This window comes from Cephus cinctus, unplaced genomic scaffold (genome assembly GCF_000341935.2).
Source record: "Cephus cinctus unplaced genomic scaffold, Ccin1 Ccin1_scaffold0299, whole genome shotgun sequence".
Lineage (NCBI taxonomy): Eukaryota > Metazoa > Arthropoda > Insecta > Hymenoptera > Cephidae > Cephus > Cephus cinctus.
Genome location: NW_014333002.1, coordinates 141821 through 162364, shown reverse-complemented (window position 1 = coordinate 162364; position 20544 = coordinate 141821). Strand labels below are relative to the sequence as shown.

The 20544-nt window shown below is 37.0% G+C and overlaps 3 protein-coding genes across 21 annotated transcripts in view; 2 read left to right on the top strand and 1 right to left on the bottom strand.

Moving 5' to 3' along the window:
- Nucleotides 1-4397, top strand: part of LOC107266170 (protein downstream neighbor of son homolog) — a 127649-nt gene extending 123252 nt beyond the window's left edge. For 6 of the 9 annotated variants that reach the window (XM_025083358.1, XM_025083360.1, XM_015736383.2 and 3 more), the window contains 6 exons: nt 1333-1956; nt 2103-2431; nt 2518-2717; nt 2808-3011; nt 3076-3262; nt 3332-3658. In XM_025083358.1, the coding sequence (XP_024939126.1) occupies nt 1333-1956; nt 2103-2431; nt 2518-2717; nt 2808-3011; nt 3076-3262; nt 3332-3510 (1723 nt within the window). In that variant the 3' untranslated portion in view covers nt 3511-3658. Of the gene's footprint in view, nt 1-874; nt 1028-1332; nt 1957-2102; nt 2432-2517; nt 2718-2807; nt 3012-3075; nt 3263-3331 lie in introns of those variants that run through there. The other 3 variants (XM_015736384.2, XM_025083361.1, XM_015736382.2) reach the window with 3 other exon arrangements.
- Nucleotides 4398-5617: 1220 nt separating this feature from the next.
- Nucleotides 5618-10399, top strand: LOC107266180 (longitudinals lacking protein, isoforms H/M/V). 8 transcript variants are annotated; one of them, XM_015736407.2, is made up of 6 exons: nt 5618-5890; nt 7417-7657; nt 7734-8128; nt 8194-8463; nt 8619-9029; nt 9107-10399. In XM_015736407.2, the coding sequence occupies exons 2-6, from the start codon at nt 7438-7440 to the stop codon at nt 9326-9328; spliced, it is 1518 nt and encodes a 505-aa protein (XP_015591893.1). In that variant the 5' UTR covers nt 5618-5890; nt 7417-7437; the 3' UTR covers nt 9329-10399. The 8 variants fall into 8 exon arrangements, with proteins under 8 accessions (XP_015591893.1, XP_015591892.1, XP_015591894.1 ...); XM_015736406.2 differs by having other exon boundaries at nt 5618-5995; XM_015736408.2 differs by lacking the exon at nt 5618-5890 and adding an exon at nt 6027-6470.
- A 69-nt stretch (nt 10400-10468) lies between these two features.
- The window catches only part of LOC107266161 (probable G-protein coupled receptor CG31760), a 30374-nt gene continuing 20298 nt past the window's right edge, over nt 10469-20544 (bottom strand). For all 4 annotated transcript variants that reach the window (XM_015736363.2, XM_015736365.2, XM_015736364.2 and 1 more), the window contains 11 exons: nt 19991-20138; nt 18877-19021; nt 18667-18799; nt 18438-18591; nt 18250-18359; nt 16657-16871; nt 16391-16529; nt 16173-16278; nt 14350-14493; nt 13864-14277; nt 10469-13769 (listed from right to left, as the gene is read on the bottom strand). In XM_015736363.2, the coding sequence (XP_015591849.1) occupies nt 13885-14277; nt 14350-14493; nt 16173-16278; nt 16391-16529; nt 16657-16871; nt 18250-18359; nt 18438-18591; nt 18667-18799; nt 18877-19021; nt 19991-20138 (1687 nt within the window). In that variant the 3' untranslated portion in view covers nt 10469-13769; nt 13864-13884. The remainder of the gene's footprint in view (nt 13770-13863; nt 14278-14349; nt 14494-16172; nt 16279-16390; nt 16530-16656; nt 16872-18249; nt 18360-18437; nt 18592-18666; nt 18800-18876; nt 19022-19990; nt 20139-20544) is intronic.

Here is a 20544-nt window from a genome sequence, read left to right as displayed (position 1 = left end):
AATGATGCAACATGACACAAAATAATTTACTCGTTCTCGTCTATAATTATGTAAGATATAAAGCAATCAATGGAAAAAATACTATAGCGCCCTAATATTTATGCGATAGTCTGTACATGGGAAGCAAATTTTCCCACGCCTCAGCGACTCGTATAACTTTTCGATTTAACAATCCCTTGCTGATAATTAAAATAATTGTTTATGTGTCTGTAGATCGTACCTTCTACAGTATAGTGTATTGTACGCACGGGCTTTCCGCTTCGTGATAATATAGGGTCGTTTTGCTTCTTCTTCTATTTCTTGTTGTATAATGCAAAAAATATTTTTCGCCAACAGGACCTGGTCAAACAGACAAGATACAGGGTCATTCAATGCATAATGCATGCGTTAGATATTAGAAACGGGGCTTCGGTTATGTGGAGGTTCTCGTTGGTGGTTTTATATATCTATGTAAGGGCGCTCTGCTCAAAGTGAAGCATCGCGCGCTAGGGTGCGACTCACTCTTCTGGAAGAAAAGCGACTAAGCTAGCTTCTCAGCGAACTTGACATCATATTTATTACCCGGCCCTGAGAAGTACCAAAAAAGTATGTAATTTATTATTTACTTCGAATCAGAGACAGAGAACAGTATCGGTTGCGACGTGTTTTACCTAGATGCTTTATGATCCCTAGGTAGACGCTGCAAGCATAGAAGATTTGTAACGGAACAAATCTTCAATGATAAATTGTACATATACTATTTGTTTGCATTATTAGACATTTCCAAACTTTGATTACAACTGATTTTTTTACTGAGAAAAGTTTTTATAGATCTGGGGCCATAGTACTCCGATTCATGGGGCCATAGTACTCCGATTCATACGGCCCTGGAAATATTGAATCGAGTCCGTATACTTGTGCATCCTTACTCATGTCCGTTGGTCTTCACTTTAGCGGGCTACTGCTGTTTCTTTTATATTTTTTAGTGTACCGATTTTTAGTCAGTTAAGTGTTAATACGAGTTTAGTGTATATAGATCTCTTAAATGGTAATTCCCATTTTCTGTGAAGAAATTGGAAACATCTGCGTATTTCTGATCGTAACCTCAACTGCACAATAATATTTGAATTGATATCTTGAAATTCTATAGCTTTAAAGTATAAGTTTAGATTCATAATGAATTAAATTATTGGAAATTTTTAGATGTTTGAATATTAGAATGTTCAGTTTAGAATGGTAGAAGATATAGAAGATTTATTTTTCAAAAAATAATTGATGAAATTTGTAATATTTGATTATCAGTTAATATCATAGGTTTTTTTTTAAATAGATTATTGTATTTTTCTGTTACAGCATGACAAAATTTATATTAGAACCACTAATGGAAGATCCAGTACAACCAAAAACATCAGAATGGAAGCGACCGGAGCAAGTGATGCAGTTGCATCGATTGAAGATGAAGAAACGTGCTTTGCAAGCTCGTATAAACAAAACCAGTATAGGAAACGCATCCTCATCAAGTTCTAATCCTTTTGGAAACTCTTCTTCTTTAAATGGTACTTCAATATCACAAAAAAGAAAAAATCCTTTTGCCAAATACGATCCAAACAAAAAGCCTAAAGAGGTGGAACTGCCAGAACTAGAAACAAGTGGTGACTCAGTATTATTCGAGTTACTAAGATTAAAAAGACCAGAAAATGAGAAACCTTTAGTCCCCAATAACTCAAGTCTTTCCTTTGCAAGTATTTTAACTAAACTAGAAAACAAGGAAGTAATTGAACCAGAAGTACCTAAAGTGGAGCAATATATACCTATAGACTGGACATTAAACACAAAAATGCGTTTCATGTCTCCCAAACCATTTCCATGGAATGGCAAGTTAAAAACTAGCGAAGAGGCATCAGGCACTACAGGATTTGTACGCTGTTTAAATATTGGAGAAAAAGAAACAACGTTGGACACAACGCCAAATGCAAGGTTTATAATTTTACTATTTCTGTGTACTGTTTATCTAAAACTTAAAATAAGTACCACTACCACTCAATAGCACAATTAGTACAGTTCCCTGAATGTATGGTATTCATTTTTTGATCAAAGTACACATATAAATTCCATTTATACAGGTTTCATCAATGCTGTCTAGTGTGGCAGCACCCATCCTTACCATGGCTGGAACTGTTCCCTCGTACTGCAGGGAAAGTAAGTGCGAGTCTCGCGAGCAATTCCGTTATAGCTAATAGTCAAATCATCAAGGATGCACTCTATAGAGAGTGGAGTGAGAGTTTTCGTTCTCTTTTCCATCTCTTACGAGCAAGACAATGTCCATATTTCTACGTCTGCACCAATACTTTCACTACACTTTTTCGAGCAGCTGGAATTTGTGGCTCGTCCGAAATTCATGCTTTATTGACGCCCACAACAAGGGGTTTTCGACAATCCTTAAAGCAGGAAGGTAAAACCTACTAAAAAAATACAAAAATTTATTCTGTATTCCATAAAATATGAAAAATGTCAGTGCAATCTCACGTTTTGTTGCAGATATCGAATTCACAATGCCCTTAACAAAAGACAATAAGAGACGATCTGACGTCACAGATTCAGGATGCGAGACTTTGGATTCCTTTAAATCTACAACTCTTTCCGTGAAAGAAGATGAGGATGAAGATGAGCCTGAAGAAAAATGGTTGCAGAGCTTAGGAGTAGAGGATTCTGAGATTCGTAAAATTAATTCTTCGCAGGTGCCAACTCGCTATCATCTTTCTCTTTTCATCAACATTCAATTCATCACTTACATAAATTAAATGTGGCTACTTCTTTATGTCTTTCAGGCTCGAATGGCCCTGGAAAAAGAAACTGAAGTGGACAACTTAAAACAATCCTTAATATTTGTACAAGGTGTCGAAGCTCAGGCACTGTTTAATTTCTTAATTAATTGCAAATCTGCAACTGCTACCACTGGTGCCCTGGCTGGCGTACCTCCAACACTTTTATCACCAGTTGCATTTCATGGTGCTACGCTAAAGTCATTAAAGGTATAATCTGTTTATTTGTAATACTTATAAAATAGCGTTACGCGTATCTTACATTCTTTTACAGGTAAAAGAGAGCATCGTACGAGTAGAAAAGGATACATTTCATTCCATAGAATTACGAGGACCTTTACTCCCGCACGTACTACCGTCATTATGTTACATGATGAAATCTAGTCAATTAGAGCAGTTCTCTGTTAGCTGTGCCCAATTGAATGCGACAACGTCCTTTTCATTGGCTAATCATGGGAACGGTTAGTAACAGCTATTTCAAATATTCATTGAGATAGACAACTTTTAAATTTCATTTTTATATTTATTAGGCGAACAATCAGAATTAAAAGATGCCGAGAAAATGCAGCAAAGTGTATTTGGCCAGGAAAATCTCAGTGATTGCGGCTTCAGCGAAGAATTGTTATCACATTTTTGTCATCCAGATCCAAAACGTATACAAAATCTTGAAAGTTTGAAATTTTCTAACGACGGTTACAATTGGTCCTGAATGATGATATCATTTAGCTCATTACTTGGCAATGGATAAATGTGTACAGTACAAAAGTTGCGAACTCTAGGAAAGCTTGCGGCGTAATGGAAGTTCGTTTGAGAAGTTTGGAGGCACGCGAGCATCTACCGTCGGTTACCCGAACCACCATTTTACCGACAAAAGATGAAATCTTATCAGGTGACGGTGAAATCTTTTTCTTTCACAATTCCTTATATTTGGATTTATTTCCTTTACCATCCACCAAACTATTCCAATTTTGCTTTATCAATAAATCCTATGATAAAGTGTACCCTTTTGACAAGGCACACTATATTACTCGTAGATGTTCTTTGATCTGAAGCGGGAACTTCAGACTGTTCCACGATAAGTTATGGGAAAGAATCCATTGACAAAGTAACTTCATAGTTACTCATTGAATTTACATTGACAGAATTCAGTCATTGAACTTTATTGACGTAGATGGTATTCAATCGTTCTTACCGACATGTTTCGATAAACTTATTGTTATCGTGATTGTAAATTCCAATTCTCTTCTATACATAGACAAATCTAGTCAAAACATTTTTGAAGCTAATAGGTATTTAATGAGCCCGTACAGAAAATCGGTCATTGCCTTCAGGCGTGGACCTTCAAGAAGTTGTAGCGGATGAGATAACAATTTTCCAAACGACATTCCTGAACCGCCGTGATTTCGTAAAGATGGTTAAAGATTGTCTCGATCAATGATTATATAAATAAGATACAGTAAACTATTTTTAAAAAAACTGTTGTCATGGGGTACAGGCTAACCTATTGTATGTACTCAATCTCACATTGTATTTATATAATACCTGTTACGTGTAAGCCCAATAAATATTTTACAATAAAGACTGAACAAAATTCAATTTTTGGTACATTCATTTTATACTTACGTATTTATTTTCCGCCCCTTTTCTAATTTTAATTTTTGATCAATATCGTTTTACCAAGACTTATAGGTAAACGGCGAGACCGATACATGTTAAATGAAAGAATAAATTATCTAGTGCGTCAATGATGACGTTACCATGCTTTTAGAGCGTTCTGGCCAATGCACTCCGACAGGGGCTGATGTTGACTACCCCTAAAAATAACGAATCGATATTCGCCCACTGGCCCCTAAATCGAGCCTGCGGTCAACGATGACCGAACGTCCACGAGATTCATTCTGCGCAACAACGATGAATATCCAGGAACTCTCTTGATGCCCAAAAGAAAATACAAAATGTCGAGTATCGTTACTGCAGGTTCCTAAACTGTCAAGAACGTTAATGCCGCGCGACACGTGTCCCAACATCAGAAAGTCACATAACGATCTTGGAAGCATTACAACATCCTTGAAGGAAATTCAAGTTTTCAACAGCCTAAGACATCTTCAGGCAAGGACCAGTTTAGACTAATCTATGTAGACAGTAAAATGTCAACACCTGCATAAACCATATCTTACATCACCGCTTAAACCAAGTTCAGTAAAGTTTCCAAAAATCTCCAAAAAACATTTAAAAAACCTCCAGAACGAAAGACAACACCTGCACCATAAATGAACCAAAATACAAATCGCGCTACCTCACAACCCATCAATCTGAGCACAAGAACCAAAAGCGTTCAACTAGCACGAAGAAGAATTGACAGGATAAAAAAATGATCAGAAATTTGAACATAAATAAAATGAACCCCAGTCCGTGTACAGCGACGGTATCTAAACTGGCACAGGGATGTAAAGGGGTGACGAATAAGGGTGTGTTTGAGAGAAGCAAAGCATCCAGCAGTAGTAGTAGCAGTATAAAGATGAGGGGTGCCAAGAGGGATCAGGAGGGCCTCGACTCCGGAGGAGTAAGGAGGGCAAAGAAGGGCGAGGCGGCGAGCGTGGCGAAGGGTAACAGCAAAACCAGGGCCGTATCAAACTGGGGACGCTGGTAAAATCGTATAGGGCGCAAAGTGCGTACAGTATTGGTGCGTTCTCGTTCCCTGCGTCGCTACACCCTCGTTCTATGCCTATAACATACTCCAGCTCTTCTATAATACTAAGCCTGGAAGCTCGCAGGGTTCGGAACTGAGCTGAGAGCTGAGTTCGACTCAGCGTGTGGGGTTGCCGCCCCCCCGTGGGGCTCGCTCGTCGCTTCGTAGCCTCTCCCGCGGCCCCCAGACCCCACAACCCAGACCCCAGTACCCAGTCCCCCAGTGATATCAGTCGCGACTTGGCGAGGGAGCCACTACGTGCCCCTCGCGCTTTTACTTTCCTCGACGACGACGACAACGACGGCCACGACTTCTACGAGGCTAAAACGCCAGCCACTTGGTGCGGGTGTCCTTTCACGGATGTTCTCATAACCTATAACGGGTGGATATTTCATTGAAGGTTAAAATTATATTCTCGATAATAACATAAGTGAAATCGTTATCTTAGTAATCATTATTCATACTCTGTCGGTACACTGTGTCTTCGTGTTCCTGGATATCACAGGTAGGTCCTCGTTCTTTCACTGTCTCTCTCGTTCCCTCTCTCTCTCTCTCTCTCTCTATCTCACTGCTAGTTAAATATATAGAACGTATACATAATCCAATATATAAATTTCTACACGTGCACAGTATATGACGCGTGGAAAGTTCGCCTAATTTTGTCCGGTGCCACAGGGACGTATTAATAGACACCTAGTGAGGGTAATGCATACACGGTCTCACTATGCCCAGAGTAAGGAAGACGCAGCATTGATTATCTATCTAGTTAGAGGGATACATTGGATCATAATACAGCGTGGGATATTAGATTCTCGGCTTCTTAGTCACACGAGTCACAGTCCTTATTATTAGAATCACACGCAAAACATATTCGCAAGATACGCTCCTCCATGAATGTTGGATATTAGCACTGGGTTCACTGTCTATACTCCGTTGAAGCTAACGCACTGTTGTTTCGTTGCGGTTCATGAAAATGCTTCATAAGTAGTTTAGCCCAGACTTTTCAAGCCCGAACTTTAATCGCATACAGTGCGCTCCGGGTGTATACTTACGAGAAGGCAAACTGCTGCTACTATATATAGTCTCAGAAAATGGAATGTTTCTCGCGTGTAAACGCATTCCGTTAGGCGTGGATTATGTAAGTTTTCTCCGCGTGCCGTTCTACGTACTGTTATTGATTTCGCTTTGTATTTCGGGGGACGATAGACTTCCCATTGGCTTCCTACTGGCTTTGGGGTTGGGTTAGTAATATTTTAAAAAATAGACAGCCGATAGGTTAAATTAGACTACTTTGAAACGCGTCCAAGAGACAATACGGAGTTAGAGAGTTCTGGTGTTTACTAACGGGTTTAGGGATTTTTTCGTTTAACCAGGTTATGTACGCCTTTAAAAGAAAATGGTAAATTTTACCATGAAAATTATATACGCAGTCTTGGTTGGGGGCTATGGACGTTGCATGGGGGCCACCAACAAATTATGGATCGGGCACAAAACCTTTCTCTGCGCATGACTATGTGGTCCCTGGTTCCCTGAGCCACACTTCATCCCCTTATAGTTCCATGGCCACCCCCGTTTGAGTTTACAAACAGACACTTACGTCCCTATGTGCGTATACGTATTGTATGCGTTATCAAGTTCGTATCTCGAAAAGAGGATTTATTAATTTAACAAGAACTTGAATCATTGTTACGATACAAATTTTGGTTAGGTATTATGTGTTTTTCAAAATTCCTGATAATTAACTACGACCTGCGCAAGGACATCGGTAGTCAATTTTTTGTCGGACGTCATACACAAACGCCATTTGTTTCTTGACTCGTTGAAATGTATCAGGTTATTATGATAGAAGAATAAATCGTACAACTACAGTAACATATTATTTTGCTTTTGCATTCCTGGACTGATTAGAAATCTTTTTCATTTCAGAGTCTAATACAAGAATTAAGAATGGGAGAAAAAACTTTCAATCTCACCTGGAACAATCATCTGGCTAACCTCTCGGGACTTTTTGAGGGTCTGTACAAAAGTGGTTCTCTTACCGATACCACCCTGGCTTGTCAGGGTGGTATGTTAAGAGCGCACAGACTGGTCCTGGCTGCTTGCAGCCCTTATTTCGAGAGAGTCTTCAAGGAGCACTATGGCGAACAGCCAATACTTATATTGAAAGGTTCGCATTGGTATTTTGATAAATGGTATACTGAATTCAGACCAAAGTTATTCTAATTATACCTTACAACTCTTAGGAGTGGCCGTAGAAGAGATGGAATGCCTTCTGGACTTCATGTATAGGGGTTCGATAGACGTGGCAGAAGAGCACTTACCATCCCTTATAAAAACCGCTACGGATCTAGAGATTCGCGGTTTATCCGCATCGCTCGACCATAGAAACGATACCAACCACCCTCACACGAGGGTAGACAACAGATCGCCAAGATGCCACATAGAAACTCGAGTTCACAAAACGGAATACAGTAGAAAAGTTTCAACGAACGATCCATATTTATCGAAGCAAATTTTATCTGGATCTATAGAGCATCAGGTGAAGGTAGAAGAAATAGAGGTAGAGGATGATCCAATGGTCGTCGAAGGTCATGAGGATAATTTTGAAACCCCCCTACCACCGTCCGAAGAACAAATTGTAAGTATTTATAAAATCTCTGTAAAGTAAAATTAACGTTTATCGTAAAAATAATTTTTTGACAGAGACATATACCACCGCCGATGTTCACGCGTGAGACCAGATTCAAAGGACAGAAACGCGTTTCCGTGGGTAGATCATCGAAATCAAATGATACCGAGACCAAGTCTAGGGATCGCACTTCCTTAAGGGATACAAACCGCCCAGAATCCTTCGAGGATTCGATCTCGGTGAGCACACTCAAGCAAGAACCGATATACAGCAGCAATATCGATCCAACAGTACCAGCGATACAATTGAGAGAGGATATATTCGAACAGGAGCGAGAAAGCTTGGTATAATTTTGGAAATTTATTTATTCCTTTTTTTTGTCTGACATTACAAAAAAAAAACCTGTTCGTAAGTTCGGTCACCGAATCAAGTCAAAAGAAAAACAATGAGGACATCTTTCCTTAAAAAAAAAATATTAATTTTAATTAATCTGTCACAGGATTCACCAAGCTGTCCAGCCAGTGAACCAGTAAGAGCTTCCGGTACCAAAAGAAAGTCTGATGGTATCAAAAAGGCTATCAATTCCGGCACTTGTACCGGTTCTGAGTCTACCAAAGAGACAAGGACGTTTTCTCAGACTGACAAGTCTCTATACAAACCATTCTCCTGTGACCTTTGCACTCTCGCATTTACAAGAGCATCGCACTTGGCAAGGCACAGGCGAGTTCACACTGGCGAGCGACCATTTGCCTGCACGTTGTGTCCACGTATGTTCGCCAGGCAAGACAAACTGAAGCAGCATCTGGACTCTCATCTTCAATGGCCCAAGAGAAGGGCCTTGTCGAATATCGGTAGCGGACATTCGGTAGCAACCGGGACTGGCAAAGGAAAACGGGGCAGACCCCGAAAGGTAAGTCTCGTAGGATAGCTGAAAATTAGGGAACTAGACTCGTAAGATTAAGCAGGAGTGGCCATTGATCGTTTGAGGTTTCCCTGGAGCAATCGGCAATGGAGGAGATACTGAAGTTTGGTGAATTTAGCTCTCTGCTGAACAAGTCGCACCCATCTGATTCACCGTGCAAGAAGGATACGGCAACGGACTCGCCGGATCCTGAACAGGAGCAGGAGCAGGATGAAGATGATTCTATGATGTTCAGAAATACGGATAACTATGGCTGCCAAGTGGAAAACGGTCAGGATATTATTTAGATAATGGCAAAAAGTGATGGCGGTACATTCGTGGGTATTTCCTCCCTGTGAAAATATTTTTCTATACGTCAAAATTACTTGGATTTTTAATTTTACGTTGGATTATCCCTCTGCGGAAGTGTAGACCAAACAGGAAGTGCGTCTCTATGTTACTAAAGACAAAGACAATGGTGCAAGGGATACCGATGAAAAAAAAATGGGGGATGCTTTTACCTAAGAATTTGAATTACATATGGACACTATAAAATATTATCCGATCGAGTAGACACCACTATTCGTATATTATTAATCGAGCGACGGGGTAAAAATAGTTGAAAGAAAATAATGAAGAAAGATATGAAAAAGACAACTCGACCAATGTTATGTTCTAGCTAAGACTGTACAGGCTCGGCTCGAGTGAGCAGAGCTTAAGAAAATAATGAAGAAATAGTTTCGGATATTTTGTCATACGCGATTGTAATACGTCAAGTACAAATGTCCAAGCGCTACCATACTGGGGATTGATCAAAAAAAGTAAAGCTAAAAACGACTATTTGAGGGCATGTGTAATCTATGAGAATGACGTATGTGTTTGGATGGAGCGCGCGTGAATTATTTCTGATACGGCGAATTGTCTTCTGGAACGAGACTTTATGCATATAGTATATTGAGTTTTGCAGTTACGTGCGATTGGTTAATTCGCCTGGATACGGCTCCGCGAGATCGTTACGAATTCGGCCTTAATTATTCGCAAGAAAAAGAAATTACTTATTCTCTTAGTTAACGGTCGGCTGTTCGACTTAACGCTTAAGTTCGTTATTGTTGTACAAAACTGAGTTTTGTTTGTTGAATTATTGTTGTTTTATCGTTCGTCGCGGTATATTCTCGACCGTGTCATTCATTAATACTTTAACGTAACGTGCAATCTTTTTTAGTCATAACGAACTTATCTTATTAATAAGACACGAATTGAATATCTTCAATACCGATCAAACTATGATTTACGTGCAATCCCGAGATTGGCAACGATGCCGATTTTCATATCGTATTTGTATATTGTGTAGTATGTGTAAATAAATTCTTAAAACAAAATGACTCGCTTTGTATACCTGAAACAGAGGAGAAGAACGAAGGGATTATTTTCAAAAAAAAAACAACACGCAATTTTGCACTCTGTGTAATGGCACGTATATTGACATACAAGTATATCGTTACAAATATTCTTCCATCGTATATATGTATATATATTATTTAATTTTTGGGCGAAAAGTTTGATTTTCGAAAAAAAAGAAATTCGAAAAAAATATCACAAATTTCTTAACACCTACGTGCTACGCGTACTATCGGCATGGTGCATTCAGCGTTACGGAACACCCTTATATAATTTTCAAAAAATTCGAAAAGGATACAAAAAATTATTTTCATTATGACGTAACTTCATTGCGAGTGGAAATTTGAACGTGTCTCGTAATTTCGGCGCTAGGATTGAACGTCGTCGTGACAATTTTTGATTGCGTATCCCCTCTCGATTCTGGCATAGTTATTAATTAGCCATTGACTCCACTATATGCAGGAATCATTATTATTAATTTGCATCTATATCATAATAATTACTATGCAATTATTATAATCCGACAAAGACGTTAATACGTCACCAACTATGCGCGACTGCGATACTGTTAGTATGTTGGTACGCGTACTAATTACTATATGAATATATTATAATTATAATTAATTACCTCATATACGTGAACACCAATAAATCGAGGAACCATCGGACAGCTTTGAAAATCATTCTGGTCAACGAGACGGTTGACGAAAATGAGTTTCAGGAGAAAAATACTAAAAAGAGAAAGAAAAGTTTGGGGCTCATTTTCAAAAAAAAACTGCCCGTTGCTCCTCGCGATCATTAATTATTTTTTTTTAATTCTTGTACGTCATCCTCCTTCAGAGGATGAGGCACAAGCTTTACGTTACATATGACTCCATTTCGCTAATGCCTAGACTCTATTTAATTAGCACAACGATTAATATTACATTAATATACGTCTAGTATTGTTAGTATTGATTTGCTTAATTGACTAAGGAATAACAGTCAAATAATCGCCACATACGATTTTCATTTCCAGCGACGATCATTTTGAAACTCGTTTTTCTTTCCACCTCGCACTGTTAAAATTGATAATTTCTTATCAATTTCAAATCGATATAGATTTCGAAGCTGAAATTTGTTCAGTTTTTTTTTTTTCGACTTTACGCTTTCTCTAGTTATCATTGATTCGCACTTATTTTATAATCAACGATTTCTCATTATTCATAATCACCTGATACGGGAGTACTGATGAATCCATAATGATCCAGAATTACGGATCACAGGATGTCCCGGACATTGATGGACTAATTATAATCTTATCTCGCTTACCCATCGTTCTACTTACATCAATCGAAACCACATATCCCAATAACAATGATACAATACATATTTTAGACATAAACAGCGAGACTTAGCATAACGCGACTATAGATATTCGTATAGTCGTATAGCATAATAATTGTGTATAACGACACCCATTTTTTTTAAACTTTTCTTCACGTAAAGGCGTCGCTATTAACGTAACATATTTCACACTCTCTTTCTTTTTTCTTTTTCTCTTCTTAATATATAATATTTATTTCTATTATATATATATATATATACAGGGTTATTCAGAAACATTGCATATTAACTTTGTATTAACTGAAGTTAGCCTGTCCATTTGATTCCTATGATAAAGCCAACTTCAGTCGATACGCTTGTACCGAATGACCCTGTAATAGTATATCTATATACCATCATTTTAACGCCCATATAGTAAGTTACAACGATTTGTATGGTTTTCGTGATTTTCTTACAGAAACTGTTTCTTTATCCCTAAATACCACTCTTTTTTTCCGATATTCTCAGTATTTATTATCGTCCGGTAACACGTGCCACGGCACGTGCATCTCCCGCAGAGATTTTGACATGTGACAGAATGAAAAATATCACAACACTGCAATGACACGTGTCACTGCCACTACGTATTTCAACCAGCAAACGAATCTCAACGTCTTAAGGTAAATGTTGAACATGGAACCCGCCACGAACCCTATCTATAGATATTATTAATAATTTTTAACCATTCTTTTTAAAATTTAATAATTAAGGACGGTGGCGATTTCCAAATTCGAAAAGTTTTACGTGTATGTATTATATTATGTACCAATAAAAAATCCAACGACCCACGTCCTTATTGAACATATAGATTACGCATATTGTCAACACTGATGGGTAGTTTCTGTAGATAATTTAGAGAATTTGCAGCATCCTCATTAACACGGTCCGTGCCGAGTCGTTTTTTGTTCGACCTATCACTCAGGCCATTTGATGTTTTAAATCATCAATCAGTAAATAATTGGCTTGCATAGAGCAGTTTTCACATCGTGTACCATCCGTGGTACACGTGGCGCTGCAATCAGTTTTGACTTCTCGGATAGTAAAAAGTACCTGCCGTGTTCAAATTTGTTGAGTAAAAACGAGGAAAAGTAGTAGAAAAAATTAGAAAGACAAAACAACTATAACAGTCGTGACGTTTTACAGCGATTGTCCGAACAAGCCCTTCTTATGCATTCCTTGCTTTAACAAAGTGAATCAAATAACAAAGTTTTTAGTGCATTAAATAAATACGTCAGCGAGTACCAACAGTGGTACATGCGGCCTGAATGGTAAGTTTAGCGTGTACCTTCGGTGGTACACACGTGGCACGGAACGTATTAAAATTTATTTTTCATATTTTTTTGTTACCGATTTTCTGTTCTTTTCTAACATTCATCTTTTATGTTTTTAACTTTTTCCTTTTTTTCAATAGCTATACCTCTCACTCCCAAAAAAAAGCAAAAACCATTCAGGAAACAAACGTCCAACGTAAGATATAGTATCAATAGTGAAAAGTTACGGTTGTACAGCCAGCAACAGAATCGAGCGTCGCGACGTCATTGTATCCCTGATAAAATCATAGGTCTTTAGCAAATTTTATACAGAGACCCGATTCAGCCGGACGCTTATCTAATAAGCTGTAATCAAGCATACTTCGAATGCTCCTTCTTATTCGTATCTAATTGTATAACTGCTACGAAGACAGAGGTAACCTAACACGCATGCGCAATACCATATATGCGCGCGCCATTGAAACACAGACACAGTATGGCTACCCCTTAATATGGAATAATGAGAGCACACGTGGCGCGCACATTTCGATAGAAACCATTTTTACACATAAACCGGCAGTCTCGTGTCCGTCAATGGAAATTTTCTTGTAGCTTTTTCATTTTTACGTTTTTTCCATTTCTTCAATAGGTTATTACTCGGGCAGCGACTTCGAGACTTTTTTATTATATCATTCTTGACCTCACACTGTCGACCCTGTCTTCGTCACAACCATATCTGGAAGATGATGTTGTAGAATTTATTAAACAGAAATATTGTATATACGGATATATTCGAGTCGTGAGTAATTCTTGAAAAAATTGTTTCTTACCTCCTCACTATTGACTACTAGTCAAACTCTTTCCCCGGTTGCTTGAGTACGCTCCTGATTTTGATTTTGACTTTGATTCTCACGTTCGCGTTCGCGCTCACGTTCCTTTTCCCTTTCTGCTTTTCGTTCCCGAAATTCCATTCTTCGTGCGCGATGCAAACTTCCAGATGGAAACGTCGAGTCTTCGACGGCCGCCGCCGCCGCGGCAGTGGCGCCACGTTCCACCGCGCTTTTCAAAATGAAACTCGCTGTCGAACCCTTGGCTATTGGACTTTGGGCTGCTGACGGATGACTATATCCATGACCATGAGTACTGAAGTAACCACCCATTTTTGGTTTTATATGTCTATTGTGCATTTCCATGTGAACGATTTTCATGAACTCTATTTGGGCGGCAAGCTTTTGAATTTCCTCCTGAATAAAAAAAAAATTATTTTTATCATTCTTATTTTGAAGAAACATAGTATTAAACCAAATTTGCAATACCTTTAACTCTTCATTTTCCTGATAGAAGTCGGTAGTCTCTTCTGGTACCAAACCTATACCGTTTAATGAAAAACTTGCCGTGATTCCTCGAGCTCTCGCACGACTGTCCCACTGATCACCTTGACCTTTCAGTACACGGATGACCTTGAGACATTTTTTTAAGGTTAAATTAATCAAAATCGGAAAACATAAATTTGTATCATTGAGGGGAACACCACTTTGACGGGTCAAAAAATTGGAATTTTTTTTGCATATTTTTTAAGTATACATATTTGAAAAATATGTAAATAAAACATTTCAAGTCAATTTCGAAAATTGACTGATAATTAGTTACATTCAATTTAGTGAGAACAGGTAGCGCGGCAGGTAGAACTGTACAAATTAATAACTTGGGGTTGTTTGCCAATAAATCACCACTTCCGGAAGATATTGTTGAGGCAATATTTCCAACATACGAAGATCTCTCGAAATACGAATTATTGTATATATGGAGGATTCACCCATAATAACAATGAATGATTCAATTCATTAGTGTGGCAAATAGCACCAAAATCAAACTCCAGTTACTCTGTTGTTGTTGAAATTGCCTTGTATATTTCAACAATAGCATTCAACGAAGGTGCACAGGCCATAATAAAAATTATGGAGTTATTGGGAATCAAATTGGTGGGCCGGTACTCCACTCGTACTGCGTCGACCGAAACAATAAACTAGTGGAAACCTCTAACAACCGCACAAATATAACCCATAAAAAATTGAAAACAACCAAGAACGACACTGGAGATGCCGATGAAGAAACGTTATATGGCCCCAAATAGATAGTTTAACGTAAGTATCAATATTCAAGTTAAAACTTTATTTTATGTGAAGAAAAACGCAACCAAAACTTTAAACGCTTTTTTCTCGAAACAACTTTTTTCGGCCATGTCTCAACGAATACTCGAAAACTGATGTACTGATTTAAAAAATTTTTCTTTTAATTTTCGTAATCGCAGTGACTAAGTCTGTGCGTGGCCGATTTTTAAAATTTGGAAATTACTCATTTTTAGGACCACTTAGATAAAAAAAAAACGCTTTTAAAAATGAAAAATTTTTCCAGAAGTGGCCATTTTGGGAGCAAAATGGTCACGCATAACGATAGTTATATTCATATAGATATTGACAAAATTTTATTTTTTTATTTTCAGATAAATTTCACCTAAACTTCGATGGGACGATGAAAAGGAATATTTATATCGTCTCATAGAAGTTTATAACTTTATAAATTTTTGATATTTCTCAACGAAAATTGGTATTGAAATCTTTGGTCGCAGCACCACTAGAGCATTTAGGGTTCGCGCGTTTAATTTCGCAACTGAATAAATTCACTTCTCAATAACTTAGAAATAGCTGGATGGATTTTAGTCTGAAAGGTCTTAAAACGTTAAGAAAAAAACAAGATACATTTTCTTATGAACAGAAAATGATGTTTCATTAAAAAAAAAAAAACTTGTAACGTGCTGTATCTCGAAGTCGAATGATTATTTTTAAAAATTATTCGGATGAAGAATCGATCCCCTTGAAACCATACACATTTTGTCTGAAAGTTTTCCCCGTATCTTCGTTAGTAACGTAAATAATCAAAGTGTGCCACTTTCGGTGAAACACCGTGTATACTCAATAAAGTATCCTTTACCCAATCCTTAAATAATAAGTTATACCTCTAAAAGAATTCCAAAAAATTGACAATTTCTTTTACCCGTCACAGTGGCGTTCTCCTTTAAATTAATTAACAAAATTATGATGATCAAGAACCGAAAACTCAGCATTACGCAGGGACGTACCTTGGGTCCAAAGACAAGAAACACTGTAACGGAAGTGGAGAGCTGTGTACGAAGGAAACCCAGCAAATACTTAATATCCGGACCGGCGTTGGGAAATATGAAGAGACTACGGAAATGTATTACGTCAGTCTTTTATAATTGACTAATTCATTATTAAATATGATTAAAGTCAGCAGAGTATTAATAAAATTAATAAAGTCATTTAATTGATCACGTACTGAATTGCTATCATTGTCGTGTTGACCAAAGCGATGTTATAAATTGCGTAGCTGATAAGACGTGCCTCGTTGAAAAGACTTTCAGCATTTCGCACGTTATAGCAGACCTTTATACCCCAGGCAAGAAAGAGAATTTCACCTGTAAAAAGAAAATTATGTGATAATTATATCTTAAAGCTATAAAATTGAATAAAAATTACTTAATTCTTACTGGAATATATACCACAAATATTAATTACTTAGTCGAATAACACAATTAGATTTACCTATAGCAAGGCTATGATCCCACCAATTATATGAGCATTGATAAAACTTCAAATCATGACTATCAGCAATGACTTCTGCAAATGGCGGTGAACTCAGCGTCCACGTCCCTAAGTAGATAAGCATCACCAGCAGAATGGGAAACATCCATTGCAACAATTGCTTATCAGTGAGTTTGACCTTGTGAGCACTTTTAACGCGATAAGTTAGCGACACCCTAGAAGACAAAGAAATAATAAAAACTATGAAAACGTCCAATTATATATTCTTCTTAAGGGCTTACGCCAGAGTAGTATTTGAAAACAAATTTTATTCATTTTCTTAAAGTCTATAAATTTGAAACTATAGTGTTGCATTATTTATTGCAAAATTCGAAGAATTGTAAATTTTATAAAGGATTGAGGGAGGAGCGGCACCGTGCGGAGCAGCTGCATGCGTTTCAGGTATATGTACAGTGAAATTTCGTCGGTCGGTCGCTGGAATTCAGCAAGTATAGAGCTGTAGGCATAAGTGTGCTGTACAGTATATTCAAATTCAAGGCAGTAGATTCGACAGTAACAAGATGTAAGTAACAAAACGGCTTGTAAAACTTTGAACGCGTTTATCTCAAAACATGGTATTCAAAATCGGTGTCCCTGGTATCTCGAAATCAACTCGAAGGATTTTCATGAAAATTTATGACATTGTACTTGAAAGAGTTCCTCACTACGGTACAATAAATATTGTGTAATAATAACAAAATTTGTTGAAAAAATTACCAAATGTACCTCAATAAACCCCCTTTCTATCGCACCATCAATGATTATAGCAAAATGCATAGTTGCTGAGTTATGTATATAATATAGTATAATGTATCATAATGTATCATAAGTATAATATAGTTATCGCATTCTGACGGGTCATTTGTAAAAAACATATTGTATCACTATATAATACTATCATAATAAACAGGTACACATAGGTACCCTTATTATTATCACGAGTTCGTAGAAAGGATATTAATATTCATCTGAACAACTCTACCAAAATTAATATCCCTGTCAAAAGGTTAAACGATAATTAATTAACAGCGGTAACATAACTGAAGAGCAAATCTCCAAACTACAGGCGAACCCGAATTTTCCACCGCAACATGTGTTCCTTGAAATGTGTACTTTAAGTTGAATGTTCGGAAGTTCAATTAATTTATTTCATAATGAAATAAATTGAGTTCATGCAAAGGTAGTAAGAATGCAAAAAGAAATCACTGGATTAAATATTTTTCGTCGTGCATCATAAATTATCGATGAACTTCATAAACCGCTGAATATTCATAATTACTGAATTTTCTGTCAATTAAATGAACGAAGAGTCAAACTTATTAGTACGTGTAATTTACGTTAATACGAATAGTTCGTTTTCCAAAAAATCATAAGTAGAAGTTTACTTGTATATTTACATCTTTGAACATCCACCAGCAGACTCCTCTGGTCATTATATCTCCCGTTTTCGAAATCTCAATTACGTAATTAATTAAATTCAAAAGGTAGGATTACATGCAGCTAAAGACTTCACTAATTGGCTCATAATAAATTAGTACAGCAAGAAGTCCTTACCGCCAAGTTTTCATTAGCAGTGCCGTGTAAGAGATACAGAATCCCAGATGCCTGGTCCATTTTGTAGCGATGCAGGAATACATGTCGAGAACCGGAAATATCGCAGCCATCTATAAATCAGTAATATCCATTACGTGACAGGCGCCTCAGTACTACGTATTGTAAAATACAAAATACGTGTCACTTACTTCAAGATACATTATAGCACAGCCTAGTAACGTGATTGACAGGAATATAGGTGATGCTACCTTGAAAACCTTCAACTTCCGATGCTGATACATATAGGCTACCAGGACAACAGTACTGAAGGCGCAGAATACGGAAAAGGCTAGTAAGGCAATCCTAAAAATTATGATAAAAGATATAAATTATTAGAACGATAAAGAAGTAAAATTTCAATTCATCCTTGGGACTTACCTGAACGGCCAATTGTAAGTCGCCAAGCATGGTTCTGGGCCTTTGCACCGTGCGCATCCTGGTGCGCATCGTAGACAACGGAAAACACGTTGATAAAGATCACTTTTATTTACTTGCATTTCTTTCCATGCGGCTGCAATTATTATTCAACATTTTTATAAGGGTAGCCGTCCCTCAATAAGGTCAATTGAGGTCATAGATTATTTTTACCCTCCACTAAGGTCCCGTCGAATCCAGTTGACTGATGGGTGACTGTGTAGAAACCTTGTCGACATTTACATACGTAGGCACCCTTAGCCCACCCAGCACCGACTCCATTTTCATTCGTCCTACTGCTCCTCGGTTGATATTCGCACTGGAATTATTTTTCGATTTGATTCAAGGCAAATTGAAACTTCGGCTCGATCCACTCGCAATAATTGGTTTCATTAGGGTTCAACGTAGGAAGGGAATGTGTATTCCACGGTTCGTTTCCTCTATCTCATAGAATTCAGAGTGTTCTAAGATTAAATCAATGAAGGATCAATCGAACCGAATGTAACTAGAATAAACGTGAAATTGGATATTGAATTTAAGTATAGAAAAATGAGAAGGAAAATTAGGTGAAATTTTTCTTTTACTTTTATTATGTCTTTTCGGCTATTTTATTACTGTATACTTATTTTTTGTATTATTATTTTCTCTCATAGTCAATGATCAATCAGTCTTTTCGAGTGGACAGCTGAAAGTCTCGTGTCAACAATGTTAAATTTGACCATTGCCCATACATTGTTATCTCCGTTAAAATTTTGATGAATCTTTTTCCGAAATTTGATCGGTTTGATAACACAATTACTGTCAATATGATGTAATATGATTTTGATTGATTCTTCAACGAATTATTTAATGGACACAAATTACTAGTCAGTCTATATTAATTTTCTAATACATAAGTCGATTTTGTATACATATTTCATTTGAAAGGAATGAAATTCATTCCGTAACCAAAATAATGACTAATAAATTATTATTGCTAGAAAATGATAAACCGCCCTCATAATAGCTATTTATATTAAAGACCTTACAAATATACAAATACACGTAAGATGACGTATGCGACAATTAATATTCTAGTGGCATTCACTTTTTACACAATCGTCCCGACAGTCATTAAAATAGGTTTAGCACGTAACTGCACGTAATTAAAAAAATATAATGAACTAAAAAATCAATGAAATTAGCATTATGTATAGAAATTAGAAATTATGTATTTGAATCCCATTATAAACATCCTCAAAAAAATTAATTATGTCACTACAAAATAAACACCATAGATAAATTTTACCTGCATCGTATCATTGTGACACTTATGAGTCCCCTTGAAAGATGCAATCTGATTATCTACAGATGAGCTTTCACTAGATAGTCCTGAATCGCATTGGTTCACTTCCAATCCACTGATGTCCACGTCCATGCTCAAAAATTCTCGTATCCTAAAATACATGATAAGGATAATATAAAAATAAAAGAACTCTAAATAATCACAAAAAAAATATATCTTTTTTTTCACTTTAGTCTAGAAAAGTTACGAAGACCCTGACTATGCTGTCGGGCTAAAGAAGGTAACTCTGTTAAGTCAGTTTTTGCATTTATATGAAATCTAGATCGGTCAGTAAATATGCATGTAGATTCAGATTCCTACAGCATATCATACAAAGTTTAAGATTTTTTAAGTGTTTGATTTCGAATATATACACTCGTAAATTTTGCCAATTTTACATGGCAAGTATAAGCCCCAAACCGATAAACAAGGTTATAATGCTTACCTTGTTGAAATTGTAATACCACAAAACTGGATTATTGAAAGAATCAATGTGATGGAAAAACAATTTTTCATGG